This window comes from Wolffia australiana, chromosome 4, assembly GCF_029677425.1.
Source record: "Wolffia australiana isolate 7733 chromosome 4, ASM2967742v1".
NCBI lineage: Eukaryota > Viridiplantae > Streptophyta > Magnoliopsida > Alismatales > Araceae > Wolffia > Wolffia australiana.
Window position 1 is genome coordinate 5,374,970 of NC_135838.1, and position 26,571 is coordinate 5,401,540.

The window sequence follows — 26,571 nt, forward strand, 5'->3', positions numbered from 1 at the left end:
CCTGGTTCAGAACTTTTGGGTGTTTATGTTTTCCTTATTTTCAACCATATTCAAAACATAAGCTAGATGACAAATCAGAGAAATGTGTTTTCATGGGCTATAGCACTTAGCATATTGGGTACATATGTTTGACTCTCCATAGAGGTAAATTCTTCATATCTTGACATGTTATATTTTATGAAAATATTTTTACACTTTCGTATGGTCATCCTAAAACTACAATGCCCGGTCTTCTCAGATCTTTCCCACAAGATAATTCTTATTGTATTCCTCTCTCTCTCTTTAATCTCCATCTCAGTCGTTTAATTCCATCGATTAGTCTTCTTCTCATACATCATATTCAAATTTAATTTCTGCTCTATCACCTCTTGTCAATCTTTACTTGCATAATTCATCAACTTTATCAACTCAGGCCAATCTTCTCGGGCACAATTTACCAACTATATCAACTCCTTTCAATCTTCACTTGCATAATTCACCAATTTTGGCATCTGATTTGACTTCTTCACAGAGAATAAATTCAGATGACGATCGAATTCATACTTCAGATAGAACACTGGAAACAGGTATTAATTTTGAAGTAAAATCATTTTCAGACATATATTTTCATGATGATAAAATTCCTTCTCAAACAATAGTTCACTCTCCGTTGAATCGAGAAACCTTCATTAAACATTCACTTCCTCAATGTTTTAATACTTCTGTAAACTCAGTGTTATAACCGACTTCTTTTTCAGTGGCATCCAAAAATAAGAGTCGGATGTTAGCAATGGAATCTGAATTCATCGCTCTTTTATACAATAGTACCTGGACTTTAGTTCCCCGCAATCCCAATATACATATCATAGGATGTAAATGGGTCTACAGACTCGGGTATAAATCCTCCGGAGAAGTTGATTGATATAAAGCTCGATTAGTAGCATAAGGATATAGTCAGCTAGAAGGTTTTGACCATTTTGAAACATTTAGTCCTGTTATAAAGCATACAAAAATCCAAATACTTTTGGCTCTAGCTGTTAGTAATCATTGGAATATTCATCAATTGTATGTTTCCAATGCTTTCTTGCACGGTGATCCCTCAAAAATTCTATAAATGGAACGTCCTCCAGGTTTTTAAAGATCCTCAATTTCCAAATCACATTTGTCAACTTAAAAATTCCATTTATGGACTGAAACAAGCACCCGAGAGTTTGGTTTCATAAATTAACCTCTTTTCACAATACACTTGGTTTTCTTGGATCAAAAGAAGATACTTTTTCATTTTACAAACCTGACTGTACTGTAACTATTTTTTATTCTGATTTATGTTGATGATAGTCTAATCATCTGTCCTGATACTTCAAAATTTTGTACACTTCTTATAGATCTTCAAACACAGTCTGTAATTAAAGATCTTGGTCCTGCTCATTTTTTCTTGGGTATCGAACTTACTAAAATTCCAAATGGTTTTCTGTTATTTCAGTCAAAGTACATACATTCTCTTTTACAACGTCCTATTCTAGAACATAGGAAACGACTACCCACACCATGGCCTTTAAGTCAATCATCCCTAACCTCTTCTTCATTGACCTTATCCAATGACACTACCTATAGAAGTTTAGTTGGTGGATTACAATATCTTACTTTGACACGCCCTGATATAGCTTTTTCTTTTAACAAAGCATGTCAGAAAAGGCATAATCCATCTTCTGATGACTGACAAACTCTCAAACATCTACTTCGTTATCTTAACGGCAGTATTACACATGGGCATATTTTTTATTCTGATTCAAACTCATCGTTAGATGCATTTAGTGATGCAGACTGGGCAGGTAATAATACTGATCGACAATCTACTAGTGCTTATCTCATTTTCCTTGGTAAGAATTTAATTTCCTGGAGTTCAAAACAACAACCAATTGTGGCCAGATCTAACACTGAAGCAGAATGTAATGCTTTAGCAAATATGGCATCCAAAGTTATTTGGATCAATTCTCTCTCAATGAACTTCACATAGTACCTCGTCTGCTCCTACATTATGGTATGACAACATTGGTGCAACTTACTTGGCTAAAAATCCAGTTTCTCATGCACGTTTTTGAAGCGTATTGAGATCAACTTTCACTTCTACGAGAGCAAGTTGCTGCCAAGTCACTTGAAATCAATTTTTCGCAAGCGATGGACAGATAGCTGATGCTTTGACCAAGCCCCTCTCCAAGCAAAGGTTTTGGGAGATCCAAGCCAAGTTCAACGTTGTCTCCACCACCCATGAGCATGCAGGGGGGTAAAGATGATTCAAGCCACGTCAATATCGTCAATGGCCGACAGGGATTTAAATAACTTTAGACTAGTAAGAATTGGAAACGTATCTATACTCGTTATGAGAAATAGATGGTCAGTATTAAATATAAGATAAGATAGAAAGATATGATTAACTATAGATAGAATCAAATCCACTGGATAGGATTAAATCTAGATAGGAAATATACCATTAAATAATCTAATGGCTAAAATTAAAGCTAGATAGGAATTTACAAATCTCAATATGTAACTTGCAAATACTAGCGATTAATATCATTATTCAATGTATAAATACGAACCAACAAGTTGATAATAAGATTAAGGTGGAAAACCAATCTTTGCTTCTAAGTCTGATTCTCGGTGCCTTTCATTCTCATCTATCTTCCTTCTTATTCTTCTTCTACTTCTACTCCTATTGAGAGATCTTTACACATATTGCTTCCCCCTCTTTCATTTCATTCATACAGCTTCTATCCCTTGATTTTCACTCTCTTCCTCTTGCACTCTCTCCGTTGTTCCCTCAATTTTTCCTTTCCTCGCTCGTTAGATCTCATTACCTCTTTGATAGGAAATGTTGCGACCTGTCACTTTCTCGACATAGGAATGTTATGATCCAATCGGTGTTCTTGGTTTTGGCTGACATTAAAAAAGTCATAAACGAGTGTCCCTCTCACTTGGTTTCAGCGCTGACTTTAAATCCCCATAATTCCCCGTGAGTTCAAGATGTACTCAAGCACCGCATGATCTTGTGTCTTAGAATTTTCCCTTTCCCTGTTGAGATGAGCAACCAGGGAGAAATAACTTCAGAAAAATAACAGCTGTCGAGACTCAGAAAAACTACCGACCTCCACTCTGGGGTGAGGCACCCATAATCAAATCAATAAGCTGTGGTTGCCTCGGTCTGACTCAAGAAAAGCTTAAAGTTCGAATACCCGATCGGCCTTCACATTAGGGGCTTATAAATACACATTCTCTGGGCTCACCATCTTCAGGACGTTTCTTTCCAAGAGCCCCTGCTTCCCACAGCTAGAGCGGCTCTCCCACCTCGGAATAAAATGCCCAAGAATTCCATTCAAGCTCACCGTGAAGGGGTAGAGATCTACAGGGGTGACGAGCTCTGCCACTAAAAGAGCATCGAGCTTTTGGAGGAGCTCAACATGCCTCGGGGCGTGCTTCCCATTCAGAATGTAGAAGAGATCGGCATCAACCATTGTATCGACTTAGTTTGGTTGTGGCAAAAGGAGGCCCTAAACTATACATTCTGCAAGGCGGGGTGCCTCGTCTCCTTCGGCGCCAAGGTCACCGTCTTCATGGAGGACCGTAGCATGCGTCAAGTCACGGATGTCAAATCCAAGGATCTTGGAGGAGATTGTCGGCGAACCCACTAACCATTGTGACATAAACAACCCATATTTGTGTTCGTTGAGGATCAATGCTGTTGGAGTATCAGCCGTCGTCCCATTCTTCCCCTCTATGGATCTATGAGATCCCAAAGTCTATTGGGTCTTGAGAACAAACCTCACTACTCTCTTGGATATGTAACACAACACATATCACAGAAAATGAAATTTAAAACTTACTTTTTTTATTATCAAACTAGGTACATATATTGGAACGTATGTTCCAACCGACAAAGTAACCGACATAAAAGTATGTAGAAAAGTCAACAATACTAACATATCCTCCTTAATGTTGACTGTTTGAGTCCTAGATGATCTCTAAATTTCTCAAATCCTCCTTGAGCCAAAGCCTTGGTAAATCCATCTGCAACTTGATCAAGAGATGCACAATGTTGCATAATAATTGCTCCGGCATTGACTTGTTCTCTAATATAATGATGCTTTATCTCTATATGTTTGGTTCTTCCATGAAATACTGGATTCTTGGCCATAGCAATTGTTGACATGTTATCACATAACAAAATAAAATTTTTTTCTTGATCTACACCAAGATCCTTCAAAATAACAAAATAACAAAATAAAAGCTTTTTCTTGATCTACACCAAGATCATTTTGAGCCATATTCCATGTTGACTTGCACTTGCTGCAGCTACATATTCAGCTTCTGAAGAAGATAATGCCATTGTCTCTTGCTTCTTTGAACTCCATGAAACAACTCTTGAGCTGATGAGAAAAACATATCCACTCGTACTCTTTCTTTCATCTCTATCTCCTGCCCAATCACTATCCACATATCCTTTCAACTGAAGATTAGATGATCGATCATATAGTAATCCATAATCTTTGGTTCCACATATATACCTCATAATTCTTTTCACAGCTCCAAAATGATGGGTAGAAGGATGACTCAAAAATCTTGACACCAAACTCACAGATAGCATACTATCTAGTCTTGTATTTGTCAAATACATTAAACATCCCACCATGCTTCTGTAAAATTTCTCATTGACCAATGTTATACCATCATTCAAAGTCAACTTTTCATTTGAATTCGTAGGAGTAGTACATGACTTGCATGATATCATATTATTTTTTTTTAACATTTCTGACGCATACCTTTCTTGAGAGATAAATATTCCCTTTTCATCTTGAAATATTTGAAGACCAAGGAAATGATGAAGTAAACCAAGATCAGTCATCTCAAATTCAGACATCATTAGCTTCTTGAATTCTTGAATAAGGGAATCAGACGATCCCATATAAATCATGTCATCAACATAAATACTCACAATCATAATATCACCTTTGCTCCTCTTGATGTATAAAGTATGCTCGTTTTCACTTCTTTGAAAACCATACTTTATCAAAAAATGATGTAACCTTCCCTACCATGCTCTTGGTCCTTGTTTTAAACCATATAAAGCTTTCTTCAACTTGTAAACTTTGTCCTCTTTTCCTTTAACCACAAATCCTTCAGGTTGCATAACATAAACTTCTTCATTCAAAATACCATTCAAGAAAGCAGATTTAACATCAAACTGGTATACTTTTTCCACGCCTTTTGAGCTGCAATGGCTAAAAAAATTCTTATTGTTTCAAGTCTTGCAACAGGTGAAAATGTTTCAAAATAGTCAATTCCGTAATTTTGTGCATAACATTTGGCTACTAACCTTGCCTTATACCTCTGTATACTCCCATCTACCGCATGCTTGATTTTGTAAACCCATTTTACACCAATAGGTTTAATTGAAGATGTAAAATCCACAAGCTCCCATGTGTCATTTTTCTCAATAGACTTAATTTCATCTTCCATTGCATTCTTCCACTCTTTCTTGCTTTTTTCTTCTTCAAAGCTTACTGGTTCATCCTGTGACAAAAGTGCAAAAATACTTGTCTCATATAATTCTTTTACCTACTTTGTCTTTCTCTGTGGTGATGGAGATTCATCTTCAATCATTCTTGATTCAGAATTTCTATCTGAGTCAAGGATAGAATCATACTTCCTCCATTTCTTTCTTTGTATTTCTGAATTCCTTTCTCCTTCTTGATATGTAGGATTTTCATTCCAATCCCAAAAGCTTTCTTCATCAAAAATAACATCTCTTCTAATAATCACCTTTTTTGTTAAAGGATTAAATAATCTGTAACCTTTGCTCTCATTACTGTATCCAACAAAAATGCATTTCTCACTTTTCTTGTCCAACTTCCCACGTTCACTTAGATCAATTAAAGCATAAGTAATGCATCCAAATACTCTTAAATGGCCAACAACTTGTTTCTTCTCATACCAAGCTTCAAAAGGTGTCATATCATTTATGGCTTTCGTAGGAGAAATATTTTGAATATAAGCTGCAACAGCAACAGCTTCATCCCAAAATTCAGTAGGCAAATTTTTTTCATGCATAATGCTCCTAGCAGCTTCAACAAGTGTCATGTTTTTCCTTTCAGCAACTCCATTCTGCTGAGGAGTCTTTCTTACAGTTAATTGTCTACGAATTCCAACTTTTTCTACAATAATCCTCAAATGGCTTTGAAAGAAATTCTCCTCCCCTATCTGTACGTAAAATTTTCAAAGTATGTCCACACATATTTTCAGCCATTGCTTTGAATTCAATAAATTTATGAAATACCTCTGATTTCTCTTTCAAAAATAAACCCAGCACATTCTTGAGTAATCATCAATAAATAGTAGGAAATACTTACTTCCACTCAAAGATGAGGTTTTCATATGACCACATACATCTGCATGAATTAACTCCAAGGGTGTTCTTCCTCTCCATGGATGTTTATTTAAAAAATTTCTCTTCTTCTGCTTGCCATAAATGCAACCCTCACAAATATCATTTTCTTCAGAAATAAACGGTAAGCCATATACAAGCTTTCGTTTACTTAAAAACTTTAATGCTTTGAAATTCAAATGACCAAACCTTTTATGCCATAACCATGTATCATTCATCTTTTCTGAAATCATTGCATGATTGAGAAACTCTTCTAATTTCACAGGAAACATCTTCTTACCAATGCTGTTAGTATACATGACTGGCTTCTCCTTCATCTGGGTCTTAACAATACATGTATTATGCTCAAAATGAAATTTCATACCTTTCTCCATTATTTGTCCCAAACTCAATAAGTTATGATGAAAATTTGGGACAAAATATACATCTTCCAGTCTCTTCTTTCCTCCTAAAGTCTGAACTTCAATTGCTCCTTTTCCTTCAATCTTTACTTTCTTTCCATCACCCACTTTAACCTCTCCTCTTGGTGTCTCATCAAATTCAACAAACATATTTTTGTTGAAAACCATATGATTTCTGCAAGCTGAGTCAAGAAAACATAGATCTTTCAAATCAGAATAAGATGTAATATTAGACATAAATGCGTCATGTTCTTCAGCTTCCACATAATTGGCTTGGAATTTTGTTTTGAATAGCAGTATGCTTCAAGATGCCCATATCTCTTGCAATAATTTCACTGAAATATTCTTTTTCCTTCTGGATTTGCATTATCCTCTCTTCTATTCCATTGATATCTTCCTCGACCTTGACCTCGTCCTCGGCTTAAACCTCTGCGTCTAAAACTTGTTTCATATCCTTCTCCAAATCCTCTCATTTGATTAAAATATTCTCCTTGATTATTGTGTTGTATGCCTCCTCTTGTCAATCTTCCTCTACCTCTTCCTCTCTGAAATGGACTTGAACGTGACAACACAGCATGATCTACTTTTTTAGAAAAATCAATATTTGCCTTAAATGCTTCTTCAATTGATTTTTCCTTTGACCTGTTCATTCTATCTTCATGAGCAATCAAAGAGCTCATCAAATCATCATGAGTATATATATCAAAATCCTTTGATTCTTCAATTGCAGCAACAACCTAATATAATTTAGTGTGCAAACTTCTTAGGATCTTCTCCACTATTTTTCTCTCTAAAATATCTTCTCCATATCTGCTCATTTGATTCACAATTAAGAAAACTCTAGTCAAATAGTCTTGGACAGATTCTTCAACCTTCATAGATATAGATTCAAACTCTCTTCTCAAAGTTTGTAATTTTACCATTGCTACTTTATCACCTCCATGAAAATCTTTCTTCAAAATATACCAAGCATCATGTGCTGTAGTTGCCTAAAAAATCTTTGTAAACATTTTTTCAGTAACAGATTCTTGAATAATAAACAAAGCCTTTGCATCTTTTCTATTCAAATCTTTAAATTCAGTTTTCTTTGTTTCATCTGGTATGAAACCATTTTCAACAATATCCCATAAATCTTGACTTCTAAATAGGGACTTCATCTTGTACTCCATTGAAAGGAGTTGCAGTAATGATAGACCCTTCCCAAGGTGCTTTCCCAGCCATTTAAAAGAAAAACAACACCAAATCAAAACTAAAAATAAGCTCATCTTTATCTTACTTCTCTTGGAGCTTTGCTTTTACTTCATGTGGAGCTTTGCTTTTTTCAATGGTGAATTTGTTTTGGAGAAAAGACTTCCTTCGAGAAGATTTCGGCCATTGGGTTTTCCTCAGCCGCCGCCGCCGGCAGAAGTTGCTGCTGCTGCTACCCTCGCCATTGAGGGGAGGCCCTCCTGCTGCCTTCTCCTTCAGTCAACCAGCCACCGACCTTTCTCTCATTCTCTCGTTCCCCTTCTCTTTCTCTTTCTACCACATTCATGTTGAGATTCTTGAACTCGGATGAAATAGGATCGAATGAGAAAGAAGAGAAGGAGAGAGAAGGGACGCTGAAGCAAGATGGAATTGGATCGTTCTATTCATCCGTGCAATTACAATTATATTGGTTGGTATTTATAATATGAAATGATACTAAATATAGAATGTTGTATGTTTTAATCATAGCCATTATAACTAGTATAACGGCTATATTAAAACAAAACTGCACCGTTTGATATTATGGATATGTTTCCTATTCTATGGTTTAATCCTTGCTATCTAGATTTGATCCTAACTCTTTGAAATCCTAGATTTGAAATCCTAGATTTCTATTAACGAGTATAAGATACGTGGTGTTTTTAGTAGTTAATCTTTTAAGGTCCCTAATTGTGTGGCTGTTGTAAACGGCCGAGTTGGCGTTCCTCAATAATTCCCTCGCTCAATCTTCTCTCTTTACTGTTTGTTGTTTCCCCATCACGTTCTCCCTCTCTTTTCTCTCATGCGTTCTATCTCTCTTTCAATCTGGAACTCTCTGTCTCTCTCTATTAGGCACGTTCTATCTATCTTTGTCCTGCTCTCTCTCACTCGCTCTCTCTTTTTCCGTTCTCTCTCTCAATCGTCTCTCTTTCTAGTTCTTTCTCAATCGCTCTCTGTTCCCTGTTATCTCTCTCAATCGTCTCTCTTTCTAGATCTCCCTCTCATTTGCCCTCTCTCATCCTGTTCTCTCTCAATCATCTCTTTCCTATTCTTTCTCTCAAATCACTCTCTCTCTCTCTTGTGCTACCCCTCTCCCTATCACACTCTGTTTGGCGTTCTCCCTCTTTTCTCTTGCTGTTTCTCTCATGCTTTCCCTCTCTCAGTAACTCGTCTATCTCTATCTCTCTGTTGTGCTCAATTTTGCAGTATCTCTCTCTCTGATGTGTTCACTCATGCCGTATCTCTCTCTACTACGTTCACTCTTGCCATATCTCTTTCTCTGCTGCGTTCTCTCTCTCTCTGTTGCATTCTCCCTCACCTTATTCTGTCTCCATGTATCTCTTTCTCAGTAACGCTCTCTCTGCCTCTAGCTGGTTCTTTCAATCGCACTCTGTTTGGATTCTCTCTTTTTTCTCTATCACACTCTCTTCTTTCTCTATCACGTTGTCTCTTTCCCTCTCTCCATTGTTCTTTCTCTCTATCGGACCCTCTCTCTTAATCGTCTCTCTCTCTCTTCAGCTCTTTCTCTCAATCAACTCTCTTTCTAGTTCTCTTCAGATCTCTCTCTCTCTCTCTATCTTCCTCCCTCTTGTTAGAACCTAGCTCTCTCACTTGAACAACTCACACAAAGAAGGGAAGCATATACACTCACTCTATTGATCTCACAAAGAGGAAAAAGATTAAGATTTCACTTTCTTGATCTCACACAGAGAAATAAAGATTAAGCTATCACTCTCTTGATCTCACACAAAGAAACAAGAAGAAAGAGCACTTTGAGAGAGGAAGGAGGCAGTTGATGTACACAACATACTACGACAAATGAATTCAGTCAAATTTATATTCATTCTCCCATAACTGCCTATGGACTAAAACTTAGCATGACCACACACCTGTCCAAGGACTTGGTCCTCCAAGACACCCAGTCTTGTGCTCCTAAAACTCAGCTCTTGCCTCCACATCTTCCTAAAGACCAGTGACCCCTGTTGACTTGCCTTATTCAATGACCTATTCAAACATCAACTCCTAAAATAACTGAGTCAAGATTAACTCTCCAACATTTCTCTGTCATGATCTCTCTATTGCACATCCTCTCTCTGTCGTCTGCTCCCTGTCCTTCTATTGCCTAATCCTTATCTCAAGCACGCGCTCTATCATTCACGCTCTCTCCTTCTCTATTTTCTCCTCATTCTCTTTCACCCATTATCTCCCCAAGCCATGCTCGTTCTAATAAGGTCTCTCTCTCTCTGATTAACGCCTTCTTTCTTCTTCTCTCTATAGCGCTATTTCTCTCCCTCTTTCTCTCCCTTTTAAACCTCTATCTATCTCCTGTCCACGTTCGTGAGCCTTCCTGCATCAGAGCTATACATGTGGATTCCCTGGGAGAGTTTTACATCAACCCTAGAGGCAGCAACGAGATTACATTCAGGACACCAGCGGGTCTCTCAAAAACATACCTGCATCTGCCTTTGAGCTCGAGGAGCAGGGAAGCATAACGGCCATTGCATAGTGTGTACTCTTACCACACCCGTATCTTAAACTAGCACCTTGTGGACTGTGGCCAAACAGGTATGGAGCGTGTGGCAACGATATAATATTCCATTCTTTATTTGAGCTTGTGAACTTGGAATCTTAATATTTATAAGACAAGGGAATGCTTGAAGCCCCACATCAGACAAATTTGTGATAAATAGCACGGCCATTTCTTTCCTATATCGTTTCACATAAGATTCATATTCTTTTATCTTTTGGTCGACCCCTTGTTTCATTAAGGGATTAGAGCACAAGAGGGAAGTGGTTTTCTGTGGATTTCTGAAGCCAAATAGTGCAGGTTTATTGTAGTCTCTGTATTTAAACTTTTAAATAAAGACAAATTTACCTTCGTCGTCCGTATCTACGAGCATTGCGATAGCTTCACGAATAGATTCTTATACGATTATCAATGATCTAGTTTGTCTTAAACAATGCAAATAAAAGCCATAATCTCTCCGGCTCATTAAATATCGTCTTTTGAATTGGAAGCACTCTGGGCTTATTGATTTTCTCTCTCCTTCTATTTGTGTTGATAAGCCAAAAAATAGGGGTGAATTTTGCAATTTTATAATCCCTTAATGTTGTTAATTTTAGCTTATACAATAAAATTTATAAAACCGTAACTTAAGATGTATAATGATAAGTATAGATATTGTCCAAGGGAAGCTAGTAAGGAATCCAATTAGTGATCTTCTTGAATAATTTGACCCTAATTAGAGTTAATTTAAACTCTCCGACTAATTAGGGTGATTTGATCATTATTATGATCAAATCACCCTACTTAGATGGAGAGTTTAGAAAGGGGGCGGGGAAGGGGAGGTAGATGAGATGAGAAGAATAGAAGTAGGGAGCTCTAGATTGGCTTCTTTGATCCAATAAAAAGGATCCAAATTCATTAACTACTATCTCATAAACACACCCTAATCTTCCTAGAATTTAAAATTTTATAATTTTTTTGTTGTTCTTAACTTGGAATTGGAATAGTTAGATCAACTCAATGCTCACTCCTCTTGATCTTAGTAATGACTTGTACATTCCGCTCAAGTCTCGTGATTTAGAAATTCAGACCAAGATCAAGAAGAGTAATAAAAAGCTTCCTTGATACTTCATCCCAAATTACACTAATGAAGTAAAAATATCAAATAGAGTTGATCCAGGCTGGCCTCTCAAGTCTTGCAGCTGTGATAAAGCCCCTTCCATAATGACCTCCTCAACTCAAAATTCTGCTTTTATACTTAGGTTAAATTGTAAAAATTATCATTTTACCCCCAATTAGTAAGTAATTTTTAGCCATCAATGCAGGCTTGATCTGAATGGCCCAACCATAGATATAGAAAGAGGAGGTTCAAACGAGCAAATTCAGAAAAAAATAACCTCAATTGGACTTCAGGATCAAAAGTTATTAATAAATGAAAATTGACCAATCTCGCATTGGCTGGCACAACTTTCTCACGGTGTGCCACGTACCCCTGCTGGAAATAAGGAAAAATATAAAAATAAACATCGTACTTAGCACTTTGCACGTACCTGTGCACTTTTTACTTTTGCCAGCCGATCACAAGGCACTACGTCGCCTCCCGTGTGTGTGTTTAATGTGTCGCAAGGGCCGTGAACTTATCGTCTAGAGAGAGGGATTTGCACTGACGCATCTCGGCTGTCGGATTCTCTTTTGTCGGCCAAGATTTTTCCACATGGCCACCCAATATTCCTTGGAATTTTACTGCCGCCAGCCGATCACAGGGCGCCACGTCGCCTCCCGTGTGTGTGCTTTATGCGCTGCACAGGTGGTGAACTTATTGCCCAGAGAGAGGGATTTGCACGGATGCATCTCGGCTGTCGGATTCTCTTCCATCGGCCAAGATTTTGCCATGTGGTCACCCAATATTCTCTTAAGTCCTTGATAAAATACGCATGCGCAAATTGACACCGTCCAGAAAATATTTATATATATGCCCCTTTTTCTTTCTCTCTCCTCCATATTTCCAAAAGACAAAAAAAGCATAGAAATTTTCCAACAATAAATAAGTTATGAAAAATTAATGAGTTAGTTTGGATGACCAAGTCCCTCAAAAAAACAAATTAACATTAAATCTCCTTGATAACCGCTCTACAAATATCCTTTTTATTGGATTACATAAGTCAATTTAGAGATCCCTAATTCTTCTATTCTTCCCATCTCTTCTACCCTCATTTATAAATTCTTCATATAATTATGGTAATTTGATCTTTATTGAATATTAAATTAACCCTAATTAGGTCCAGATAACTTAATTGGATAAGTAACTGAATTTCCCTTCTAGATTCCCTTGGACAATACCTATACTTATCACTATACATCTTAAGTTAGGGTTCTATAAATTTTATTGCATGAGCTGAAATCAACAACAATAAGGGATTAAAATTGAATAATTCACCCCTTATTTTTGGCTTATCAAATACAAATTAAAAATTAATTAGTAACATGTAATGCACATATATAGCACGATAAAAGACTTATATTCTTCTACATGTAAGGAAAATGAAAAAGGGGGACGTATCAAAGTTAGATGAAGTTGAATTTTCCTCTAAATATTACTATCCACCTTCAAAGTTGTCATAATTTGAATTTTGATGTCAAACTAGTGATTCCAATAAACTAACTCTTTTTTGTCTGATTGTTTATTTCTGGTGGAATGGATGTGTCACGTTAGTCAAAACCTTGATCTTGACCTAGGGTTGAACAGACGGGAACACATGAATATTTTTTTCATTACCCATTCGGAGACTGGGATGCATGGCTGATAACTACCATCATTCCTCCCCAACCTTAACTATAAACTTATACGTCTTAAGACTTTTCATTTTCATAAATAACAATGCCCTTCTTGGGCAATGTATGAAAATAATGATTGTATTTCATGCGGATGAAACATGTTTATTTTATAAAATAAATATTTTGGGCATCCTTCAAGACAAGCAGTAATTACTTTCTTTCCTAGTTATTCCAACTAGCCAAAAAGAGTGTGACTTTGATTGAAGGTCGTTCAGGAATTAGAACTCACTAAGCATAAAAAATAATATGTGTTGACTTATAACGATGAAGATGAATACATTCCTAATGTGGAAATATAAGTCTATCTCTTGGACGGTTCTAATGCACATAGTGGAGAGAATGTAGACAGCATGGAGAGTATCTTGCTCACAAAATCCTTTTACAGATCTGTTCCAAAAATTAAAGTGTGTGTTAGCAAAATTATAAATCCAACTTTGATTGATGTCAAAGGAAACGGCTACCTGTATTACGTATAATCATGTCAAAAATTTCACTCATTAGGTTAATAAAAATTTGAAAAAATGGAAGATACTAATGGTCATTTTCATAATATTTCTATTTTGTTGATACATTCCAATTCATTTTGTTCTGAAGTTAAAGACACAGGACTTTGTATCACTTGTATACTTGTCCAAATCAAGATTTAGAGAGCTGATAATAGAATGATAATCATTGCATACTTTTCTCAAACTGAAGAGATACCTTTGCAGTTTGGAGACTGGAGATAGGAGAAATAACCCTGGCATGCTTGCGGCAAGATGGAGGAAAAGGGAGAACAAAAGGGGGAGTGGAATCCTGTGCCAAAGTCCAAAACTTATGAGTTGTGACGAACTGGGCTATGTTTTTAAATTTTTCACTAATGTATTTGCATTCAAGTTGTGCACCCATGTTTCAAGTGTTGGGTTCTGTGCCTTGGTTCGGTTGTGGAAAACATGTTCCATGGATGCGGAAGCGTGTCGATAGATTCACAATCAATCTTTAAAATAAAACATTGAAAGTACCTTTTGGGGAACTCGTTCCACCCTTGACTTTGCCGCTCCGAGATCGTTCTAAAGTCGTTCACGCGTCCGACCTCTAGAAGTATCCACGCGATCAATCGACGCTTGGATCTCCACCTCTTCTTCTTCAACTCTTCTTGAAAATCTTGAAGATCTCCTCACCATGAAGACACTCTTCCTTGGATGAGTGGAGAAGAGAACGGAGAAAGGGAAGGGCTCTCAAATCAGGCTTGCATGGGTGCTTAAAATGAGACCCCTTTCCCTCTTTATATTTTAGTTAGGGTTTTTCTCAAATAACCCTACAAAGTAAAATATATCCACCAATGCCCTTATGACCTTGTGCGTGTGACCCTCTAGGCCCATGTATCATTCTAGTTAATAACTTTAGTAGCCCAATAACATTCATTGACCAACCTTATTAATTAACTATATCAACATATAGATTAATTAAATAAGGATCGATTTAACCCAATCGATAGGTTAATTTTCCAGCCCGTGGGGTGCCAAGCTACACCTCGTCCTCTAGAAGATACTGAGTAGTCTCAAACTCTCTCATGGAACCTTTACCGTCATCGGTTACCTTATATGTATAATCCATTCTCTACGTGAGACTCTCGAACGACTTAGGGTATGGTTTATCGTCAAACCCTAATCCATCATTTGATTAGTACTGATGCGTAACGGGGATCATTGGAGAACACCTTCTCCAATATCCTCACTACCCCGGCCAGGGATTTTTTCTACATCGTCTTCCTTGAGTCAATCTCCTCTTATACCGAGGGCGGATGATCCCGTCTTGACCACTCAATCATCTTCGTAAGCTTCTTACTACATCCAATCTATAAATTATATGGATCCCATGATTAGAGGCTCATAAGTAGGGAATGACGGTGTCGGTCTCGGTACCGGTTTTTTGCAAAAACCTAAACCTATACCTAAACTTTGGTATGGTCTCGGTTCGGTCAAGGATTGGTTCGGTTCGGTAAAACCTATAGTTCGGTCATGAATACCAACTGAAAATCATGATCTAAGTTAAAAATTATAATCTTCACAAGTGAATCAATCAATTTTCAAATGTAATTAAAACATTTTCTCTATTGATTCACCACATAATCAAAGAAGATTCATGTAAGAATGTTAAGGGTTTTCTATTTCAAAAATTAACAAGGGAAAAAGTTATTTTCTAAATTTATTTTTACATGATTATATATTTTAATAAATTCATTTGTATACGAATATATATTACATTTATTTACTATTTTCGTAAAAGTATCATGGCTAAGTTGGCTAAAGGGTATGTGCGATGGAGGCGTGTAGACCAGGGTTTGAGCCCCCATGGTTGCAACTAAAAAATAATAATATTTTTACTTCTTTCTCTTTCGGTTCGGTTTCGGTCCGGTTGGAGTTTCGAACCGAAACCTTTACCGACCTATCGGTAAAACCATGAAACCCGAACCCACGGTATCGGTTCGGTCCGGTTTTACCGAAATTTGATAAAAAATGGCGAACCTTACTCATAAGTCATAGTCAAAACGTAGTCGTCCACTTACAATATGCCCTTGGTGTCTCAGGTCAGTGGATCACTTATACAACTGTGACTTGAATCAACCTGATTGATGTTTAGGTAGAATACCATTCATGGATTCGTAGGGATTAATTCAGTGAACTTTTTCTCTAAAGAGCACCCACTATCTGACCTTAGTGTCGCCATACTAATAGCCACATGATCAGTTATACTTATCGTATAAGTTGGAACAGCTAGTGTTATTCTATCCGGATAATTCGATGTCCGTCTCGACTATCCATCGAATAGGGACATTTAGAATACATGTTTAAAGATTAGTGGTCATTGTATTATGATATCATCATAATTCACCAAGTCATTGCACGTATTCATGAAGTTCATTATAAACATCACACGGAATAATAATGAATGCACATATTTTATTCAAGGAACTTAAATAAACATGGTAGTGTGATTGGCTTGACGGCCACATAATATCCATCATCAAGTTGTTAGATCCACAGAAGGCTTGCTCCGATTCTTAAGGATGATGAAGATCATACGTGAATGTAAATCAATGTAAAAAATACCTCGATCCATCGCGTATTCTCTTAGTTAAATTGAACAGTCTTGAGGGGATGCCTTTTGGATCAATCCCAAATGACTTCCTGGAGTCTCTCTGAATAATTGGATGCTCAGGAGAAAAGTCAATACCCTTATGACCCAAGGACCTGGCCCCTATTTACAGGAAGAGGTGATACTTAATCCTCTTTGGACTATCTTAACTAATCCCATCATTATAATTAAGACAAGCTTAGCCTCTACACAATTAAATACCATACTTATTGTTAGAAATGTCTTAATCCCATCATTAAGTGAATCACATATAAATCGGTAACTTAACAATATGTAATTTTATACATATATATATAATTAAGAAATTAATCTAATAGTGCACCCTCGTTTCATACATGCCATCGTGCCTGTGGCATGGGTTTGGTGAGGTCTAATTGATGATAGTTGTCATTCTCGTTGTCCATGTTGACAACAGTTGTCCTGACTGTCATCCCCCTCAACAACAGTAAATGCCCTAGTCGACAGCGCTTGTCATCCACATTAACCAATTGGTCGTCCACAAAGACAATGATATCATGGTTGCCATCCTCATATATGATGACTCTCATGGTCATTGTGGTTGTCATCCACGATGACAACAGTTGTCGCAGTTGTCATCCCTGTTCAAGGTATTCATCATCCACCTCTAAGACAACATTCATGGTTGTTATCTACGTTGAAGATAGTTGTCATCCCTATTGTTCATGTCAACATAATCAATATGGTCTTTGTCTCTGTTAACGGTCGTTATCCTCATTAACAATGATCATTGTCCCTATCTATGTCAGCTGTTGTCGTTGTTGTCCGTGTCAATGATAGTAGTCATCCCCGTGGTCCATGTTGACAACATTCATGTTGATGACAATTCTCATCCTCGTTGACGATGCTTCTGTCAATTAGTCATCGACGAAACATCCATCGTTGTTTTTCGTTATCGTATTCACTATCCTTGTCATTGTAAGGCTATTAATAGTAAACTAAACAAATTTATATTTCAACATTGAGAAGACAATATACTTGAGTAACATTATTATTCCAACTTTTATAAAAACTCCCCACACTTATGTTATCCTAATTGTCATCAGTCATTCTCCATCATCTATACATCATCTATGTCATAGTCATCTGTCCTCTACTATAAATGACTAATGATTAACATAAAAATGATTCCGTACAGTCATCCGTCCATCGGTCTTGACGGAACTAATGGTGGCCCGTCATCCGTCCAACAAGCCTATATTAGGCAAGGCCAGACCGTTGACCGCGACCTTTACTGTTCCGCTGATCACACGATTTTACCTTTCTAGAAAGTCAAACCTGATCACACACCTTACGTCTTTCAATAAGAGAACGCCCGATAATCCTCAACCGTCGGATCTCGATCCGAGCTGCCAAAACATGTCCGCACCCACTAACGCGTGCCGTGCCGAACTATTGTGCATCGCATCGCGTACAATGATAATTGAAGTAACCGTCAGATCTCGATCGAACGGCTGTAAACGTAAACGCATAATTGTCGTTTACCGCGCTACGTATCACTTGATGTATGGAAAGGCCAAGTGCTCCACGCACTGCGTGACCGCGGTTAATGCGAGACATTGAAAACGGGCGGTGAGGAGCTCCGCGCCTGACACGTGTCAGCGCCGATTAACCATAGTTAATCAGCGTAACCCCGTATCGGGTCAAGTTTGACCTTGGGTTAGCGGTCAAAGTACCCGGCACCATGGAGTTGACCGGTTCGGGTGGGCCGGGTCCGGGTCAGAAACTGGTTCCCTCTCCCACCCGGTCCACGTGGACGACCTTTGACTTCCGACGTGGCATGACTTGGCAGACATTTTTGCTGAAACATTCGCGAGATGTAAATAGAGAGATAGAGAGAGAGAGAGGAAGAGGAAGGCTTGAAAAGCTCGAAGCTCGTCGACGAAGGAGAACGAAGACGAGAGAGAGAGGGAGAGGGAGAGGGAGAGATAGAGAGAGAGAGAGAGAGAGAGAGAGAGATTGTCTCGTGGCGCGCTCTACCAGAAATCTCGTGCTCCACTTGCGTGGATCGCAATCCTCTCGATTCATCAGCGGCCGATTGTTGCGGTGGCGCCGCAAATCGACGATGAGGAAGGAATAAGGTATGAAATCGGACTTGTTCTTGAGGAAGGAGGAGGAAAATTTGAGGAAGAAGGAGCTGGAGAAGCTCTATCGCAGCGCAGAGCGAGATTTTGATGTATTTTCGGCTGGAATGCAGCTGAAAGGAGATGGTTGCGTCTCCAGGTTAACGGATTTAATCGCTGATCGGGCGGATCTAGGGCTCGCTTTGATTTTAATCGGATGAGATCGTCCGTCGTAGATCGGGACACATGTTTCAGTCGTCTCGGAAAACGATGAAATGGTCGTCACTGCTGAAGGACATCAAGGAGAGGGTTGGATTGTCCACTTCGCCGTCTACGTCGCCTCATTCTCCCTCTTCTGCGACCGGCTCTGCTGCGGATGGTGAGAGAGCAGGTTCTGCATCGCAGGATGGAATTCGATCATTGTCGGAGACTGCGCCTCCTGTCAGGTTCGCGATCTCTCTAACTCTCTCTAGAATTGATCTCCTTTAAGTTGCATCGATCTCGCGATTTCAAGATATTTACTTATATTCTGAGTCTTTGATCGATGGTAAAGACAAAATGAAGTGGCAGTCGCATTTGAACTCCGATTCTCTCTTTGTTTGTTGTTGTTTAAGACGAACTCCGTTGGACCTATCTTTTGAATCTGCAACAGAATAAAATCCTTCTTTTTGGAATTGCATATCTGAGATGGGATAGAGAACTGTAAAGTTGGATGCCATGGTGATCGGTTAGACAGGGAAAGCTGAACTGCAAAATTGAAGGGCGGGGTACAGCGACGAGACATCCAATATTTTATGGCATTCCACTGTGACAACTTGCGCCAATAAAGTTGAGCAAAAATTAAAGTTGGCTGAAACCGTACTCGAACACTCTTTAAATGTTATGTTACCATTCTGCTTTGTTGTCTGTAGTGTTTGTTCTGTGCCTCGTACTCAATAATGCTGTTATAATTCAGGAATCAAGATTTATCAGGGATATTTTTTATGCTGTATCATCCTCTGCGTTTTTCAATATTCTTCTTTCCCACCCATTGGCGATGTTGGAAATTGGAAAGTATTTTACGCGTTCCAAGGATTTTTCTTTTTTAAATTAAACCCGTTTGTTGGAAAACTGTTCATTAAAACATCACTAGGTGCGCTATACTGTCGTCTCTGCTATGAAAAGTGCCCTAAAGGTCTATTGGCCTGTCGTACATCAGAACTGATAAGTGGCCCTTTTTCCTCCATGTCGCTTATAAATTCCTAATTCTCGAAATAATAAACGAATTTTTTTTTGAAAAGTATAACAAACGAAATTTTGTTTCCAAAGCGTTGAAAATAATCCCTTTTGTTGATAAATACTGTTGCATTTGTTTCTTTGGTTAATTTTTGACATGTTATCCGTAGGAGATATTATTGTATCTCAGAGTCGCATCAATTCGATGCATTCCTTACATTGGAATTAACTCAATAAACAGGTCCTCCGGCTTCTTGTATTTTCATGTAACTGATGTTCTTTAATTTTTCTGAAATATCTCTTTGTAATGTCATCTATGTTTCTTTTTCCGATTTTGTTATTACATACTCGTCTTAGATCAGTTCTGACCTCGCATTTCAAAATATGATTGATATAGAGATGGGCATGATATGGAGTTGGACTTTAAGAGATACTGGGAAGAGTTCCGCACATCCAGCTCTGAAAAGGTCGATATCTTTCTTCAGAACTTTTATTTCATCATTTTAGAAGAAAAAGATGAACACTTTTCATTTTCGTTCTGCAGGAGAAGGAAATTTCTTTAAATATGGCCGTGGATCTATTTTGTCGATTAGTTAAGTTGCAGAACAATGCCATTCGGTTAGACACGACACATGAACATTTCCTTCTTTCTTCATTATTTTATTTCCTTTATCTATTGTTGATTTGATCGTATGAATCACTTTAATTGATACTTTTCATGTGAATTCATGGTGCTTAGCTTCAATTCTCTGATATCGTTGTTTCTAATGTTTCTTCAAAAAAGTGTTAGATGACTAATTTATTAATACATTAGATCACCATGAAAAACCGAGTTCTGAAAATGAGTTCTTCGATATTGTAAAAAATGCCCAAATCCTGGTTTCCAATCTGATGCTAGGTTTTCCTGACGCTTCTTTATCTACGAGAGAGGATCCATACACCATTTTTTTAAACATTACTGTCATGGGGTTTAATTCAGAAAAACAATACTGTCATGGGGTCCGTGAGTTGAATTCTTGCTATTTTGACCCGTATTTTTGGGATCTATCTCAAAATAGTTGAAACAAAGTGGTTACAATGTGCTGTTTGTCTTAGATTGGTTGAGGCGCACATATTTTCTTTTGTGGTGGGAAGAGCATTTGTCACAGATGTTGAGAAACTGCGAATCTGTAGCCCAAGTAAATCTCTTCGAGCTGTGAACATCCTGGATTTCTTCTCCAAGGTGAATGAGGTTGATTCCGGAAAAAATATTTCTGCTGGATTATTTTGGTGTTCATTGTTACCCCCATTTCTGAAGTCTGCCTCACAAAATGTGACCTGATATTATGACCATCCTACAGGATGGCATTAGCCCTGGTTGGAATTTGCTTTTTGCTGTGGAAACTCTTGTGTCTGGGGTATGTCTATTACCTATTTAGTCCTAAAAAAACATTTAATTCTTTTTTAATTGTTCTTCAAAAAAATATCTTATTTGTTTTTCTGTTTTCCCATTAATTTCTCAAACTTTCCGGATGTATTTTATTCTTTATCTTTTTTCTCGATGGATTCTCTTAATTATTTTTTGACGTTTGTATAGTATTGGTAATACCGGATGTGAGCAAAGAATGTTATCCTATGTTTGCTTGTCCATTGCGTTGTCAATAGACTTAGAATGTGAGTAAACTATACTTTTCTTTGACCAAAAAAGAATGGACAGCGTATTGAGTTTGGTTTCTAGCTTCCTTGCTTGCATTTTGAAGGGGCAAATAGTGGACCAGCAGATTCCTTTTCAACTTACTGAGAATCAGCGGATTATTATTCTGTATTTCTTGTTAGAATTCTCGAGTTGATAGAATTTAATTAGTATCTCAATAAATAAATAGTTGAGATTAACTTATTTGATGAATTAGTTTGAGAAATCCCTGTCGGGGCCTTCAGGTTGGGTTCTTGATTATTCTTCTAATCAGCAAACAGGACTGGTTGGTGGCCTCGTTCCAGAAGATTGCTGTCAGATGATCAATGCTTGCTCACTAAACTGAATCACAATCTTAGACTAAGAATGCATGTGCGAATCAGAACTCACAATCTACAATTGCTATTGGGCAGATTGGCATCTGGCATGAGAGGAGTGAATAATCTCCAACAAACTTAGTGGTCCTTGGATGCTCTTGAGGATGCGTGATACATCATAGTTGCAGTCAATTCTTGGTCGTTTTGCTTTGAGCGCGTATGATATACAAATGCTGGGTGCTGACACAAACCAAGGTTTGTGTTGTGGAAGAGGTAGAGAGAGGAAGGGACAGGGAGGACGATCACCTAGAGAAAGAGAGAGGGGGGAAGATATTGCTGTGGAGGGTTGTGATAAGTCCCTGACGAAGACTTACCAGAGCAAGAGGAAACGCCAAGCTCCCTCTGCACGTGAGTAATGAGGCGCACGTGTGAAGATTCAAATAAGCGCGAGAAGCGCCTATAAATAAAGGCAGAGTTGCGTCCAAGGGGGATGTTTTTTCAATCGTCCAGTTGAGAGAAGGAGATCCTCCTGGCGTGGACTGCAGTTGCCCAATCCGGAACGCAGACTCTACGATTCTTGACAGGGAAGTTACTGTGCCCTGTCTTGTTCTTGATCTATCCCTATTTCACACAGATCTCGGTCTGTTTGTCAGAACTATTCCTGTATTGCCTTGTGCTCGAATATTCTTGTTGGATATTGGTTGTTGAGTGAGATCTCTATATTTTCTCCCGAACTGCACACTCTTCTTGGAGACTTAACAGGTGGGGATGAACTTTGTCAAATTGGAAGGACCCCACCCCAGTGTCGTTGTGTTCCGGTTTGGAGTATCGTGCTGTCAGCCACCTGTCTACAAACCCTATTGATTATGGTCTAATAAATCCCCTAGGTTCATTGTGGGACTTTAAGATGGACCATTGACTTACATAGTAACGCCATCTGTCTCTTTATAAGTGTTAGACCTTGAAGGAGGTTAGGAGAGGTGAGAGGGATGGTGCTCCAGCCAGAGGCAGCGCCTGAGAGGGAAGCCAGTTGAATAGAAAAAAAAGAGAAAAGTACTTCAGCTTGGCGGCTAGGGTTTGGGGCCCTTTAAAGGGTCCCCATACAGGTGTCCCACGTGTGGGCTCATTAGTGAGGCTCACACGTGGGAGAAACATGAGTTTGAGTAAAATAAAAGAAAGAAAGAAAGAAACTCCCATGTGGGCCACTTATATACTGTGGTCCACTCACAGTGGAGAGAGAGAGAAAGAGAGGGAAAATTGAGAGATCTTCAGGTGCTACTGTTCAACATCCCCCCTCAAGCTAGGTGTGGATGTTGACCATGCCGAGCTTGGACACCAATGCCTGAAATCTCGATGCCGGCAGTGCCTTTGTAAAGATATCTGCAGTCTGCTCCATCGATGGGATAAACATGGGATGAATGATCCCTCTGTCAATGTTCTCAGTCAGATAATGACGATTCAAAGCCATGTGCTTTGTCCGGTCGTGCTAAACCGGATTCTTGACAATTGCAAGGGCTGACTGATTGTCGCAGTAGAGAGTAGTTCCACGGTCATCGTAGAGGCCAAGATCTTCAAGTAGATGTTTCAGCCATCGACACTCGGAGACACCCCGTTTCAGAGCACGTAATTCTGCCTCGGCGCTTGACAGGGATACCTCCTTCTGCTTCTTGCTTCTCCAAGTGATCAAACTGCCACCTAAGAAGGTGCAGTAACCTGATGTGGACCTGCGATCGACCAAGGAGCCAGCCCAGTCCGAGTCTGTATACGCCTCGAGCCTAAGTCCTCCTTTGCGTGTGAACAAGAGACCCTGCCCAACTGTATATTTCAGATATGCCAAGATTCTGTAGGCTGTTTGCTGGTGAATTTCGTATGGCTCACTCATAAACTGACTGAGTAAGCTTACTGCAAACGAGATATCCGGCTGGGTATGGTTGAGATAAATTAGCTTGCCTATCAATCTCTGATAGGACCTCTTGTCCACTGCTGCTCCATCATCCCCTTTACCAATCTTTACATTTGGGTCCAGTGGAGTTGTTGCCGGCTTGCATCCCAACTGTCCCGTCTCCCTGAGCAGATCCATGGTATACTTATGTTGACTGAGTGAGATCCCGGCACTTGAATGAGCAACTTCGATTCCCAAGAAGTACTTCAATTTTCCCAATTTCTTCATATCGAATTGGTCGGACAGAGGGCTACTCAGCTGCTGAATTTCATCCGAGTCACTCCCTGTGATGAGGATGTCGTCCATGTAAACAAGCAGAATGGTGATTCTTGCTCCAGACCCGTGCTTGATGAACAGAGTATGATCTCCCCTTGCTTGATGATACTTCAACTTCAACATTGTCCCGGTGAATCTGCCGAACCAGGCTCTCGGGGACTGTTTGAGTCCGTAGAGGGCCTTCTTCAGCCTGCAGACAAGGTTTTCTTGTCCTGGCCGTTGGTAACCTGGAGGAGGTTGCATGTAGACCTCTTCTTCTAACTCTCCGTGGAGAAACGCATTCTTCACGTCAAACTGTAGAATATCCCAGTTACACTTTGCAGCCACCGCGATGAGAACACGAACGGTATTAAATTTCGCAACTGGGGCAAATGTCTCCTCATAATCCACTCCCTGCGTTTGAGTGTATCCTTTCGCGACCAATCTGGCCTTCAACCTCTCCAAGACTCCGCTACAATGGAACTTCGGAGTAAACACCCACTTACACCCAACTAACCGCTTGCCTTTGGGAAGGGAGACAAGTACCCAAGTGCAATTCTTCTCTAGGGCCGCCATCTCCTCATCCATGGCGGCTTTCCAACCCGGGTCTTGAAGAGCCTCCTCAACCCGGGTAGGAATAAAAATGTCTCCTAGAGACGTAAGAAAGCTCTTGTAGTCTGTCCCCAACTTTTCGTACTTCACATAATGCCCAATCGGGTATTTCGCCGTCGATCGACAGGACCTCACACCTTTGCGTAGTGCGATAGGCCACCCAAGATCATCTTGAGTCACCTCGGGCAGTTCACTAGCAGAGTCCGGTTCTGCTGGTGTTTCTGCTACCTCCTCCACAGGGGCCTCTTGTTCTGCTGATTCCTCAACAATGTCTGCTGGGTCTCCAGATTCTTCAACCACTTCTCCTTGGCCTGCTCCTTCTGGGTCTGCCATACCCTCCTCATCGGGTGCCCTTTGTTCTGTTAAGCTATCAGACAATCCTTCACTCCCAACCCCTCCAGCTCGCAGTTCTGGAAGGGATAGAAAATGCAGTCCTGCTGAAGTCTTGGCTGTCACACCTGTCTTTGGGAGATTCTCAGACTGATAAGTAAATTCTGTTTCATTGAAAGTGACATCAGCAGAAACAAAAAACCTTCGAGAGGCTGGATGGTCGCACCGGTATCCCTTTTTGGTACCCGAGTATCCCACGAACACGCACTTCAGAGCTCTTGGATCCAGTTTGCCTGCAGTCTGGTGCACAAATGCTGTGCAGCCAAAGATGCGGACTGGCAGTCCTGAGAACAGTTTAAGTTTCGGGAATTCAGCACTCAACAATCCTAACGGGGACTGATACCCAATGACCCTCATCGGAAGCCTGTTAACCAAGTATGTCGCAGTGAGCTCCCCAGTAGTTCTTCGGAAGACTTGCATGAATCAACAGGGAGCTTGTCATGGCCAGAATGTATCCGAGACGACGCTCCGCCAGTCCATTTTGTTGAGGAGTGTTAACACATGATGATTCATGAACAATTCCATGGCTCGAGAAATAGGAATCTACCGTAGAATTGAAGAATTCTGTCCCGTTGTCGGTTCTGAATCTCTTTATTTTCTTTCCGAACTGAGTCGTAATCAACTGGCAGAAACGGATCATAATGTCAGGTACTTCAGGCTTTGACCTCAGCAAGTATGTCCACATCGTCCTCATACAGTCGTCCACGAAGATTACAAACCAACGGCTGCCGGTCAGACTAGTCGTAGGACAAGGACCCCATACATCGCTGTGGATACATTCAAAGGGTGACAAACAACGCTCTTCAACTGATTTAAAAACTGAACGACGGTGTTTGGCCAAATGACAGGCCTCACAGAAAAGTTTGTCATCCAAAATTCCACGAAATAAGGTTGGGTAACAATTTTTCAGCAAATCAAAAGGAGGGTGTCCCATCCGCTGATGTAGACGCATCACTCTCTCCTCCCCAGTGCACTTCCTTCTTGCCACCAAACACTGCTGTGGAGACGCATCAAGGAGGAGCAGCCCACCTTCTCTCCTAAAGGATGAAATCCTCCTCCCGGAAACCTTTTCACACAAAAAACAGTCATCACTATCAAGAACGAATCTCCACTTGTAATCATCAACTAATTTTTGCAAAGATATGAGGTTTGCTTTGAGATCTTGGACGTGCAGGGCCTTCTGCAGGATTCCAAGAGAGTCAACCAATATGTCACCAATTCCCTTGACTGGTAGTGACCCTCCCCCAGCAGTCTGGACTCTGTGGGGACCTTCTGCCTGCATGTAGTCAGTGAACAGGGACCCTTCCGGGGACATGTGATCAGTAGCCCCTGTATCAGCAACCCATTCTGGGGAGGGAGAATTACCTGACTGGACTAGTGCAGCGGAACTCAACTTCTGCTGAACTTCTTCGACTTCCGGTCTGGACACAGTTCCTCCGGGGTTCTGGGGCTGAGACGAGGCAACCAGAGCTCTTTTCCCAGAGTTTTGATTCTTCCATGCAAGTTTCCAGCAATTTTCCTTGGTATGGCGACGCTTCTTACAGTAGTTGCAAAAAAGGGCG

At 39.6% G+C, this 26,571-nt stretch overlaps 1 protein-coding gene across 3 annotated transcripts in view; it reads left to right on the top strand.

The window, feature by feature from the left end:
• The first annotated feature begins 18,382 nt into the window (after window positions 1–18,382).
• The window catches only part of SPI (BEACH-DOMAIN HOMOLOG A1), a 29,119-nt gene continuing 20,930 nt past the window's right edge, over window positions 18,383–26,571 (top strand). Inside the window, exons 1-6 of one of the 3 annotated variants that reach the window (XM_078573435.1) lie at window positions 18,383–18,624; window positions 18,741–19,052; window positions 20,219–20,288; window positions 20,366–20,439; window positions 20,917–21,052; window positions 21,162–21,218. In XM_078573435.1, the coding sequence (XP_078429561.1) occupies window positions 18,853–19,052; window positions 20,219–20,288; window positions 20,366–20,439; window positions 20,917–21,052; window positions 21,162–21,218 (537 nt within the window). In that variant the 5' untranslated portion in view covers window positions 18,383–18,624; window positions 18,741–18,852. The remainder of the gene's footprint in view (window positions 18,625–18,740; window positions 19,053–20,218; window positions 20,289–20,365; window positions 20,440–20,916; window positions 21,053–21,161; window positions 21,219–26,571) is intronic. The other 2 variants (XM_078573437.1, XM_078573436.1) reach the window with 2 other exon arrangements.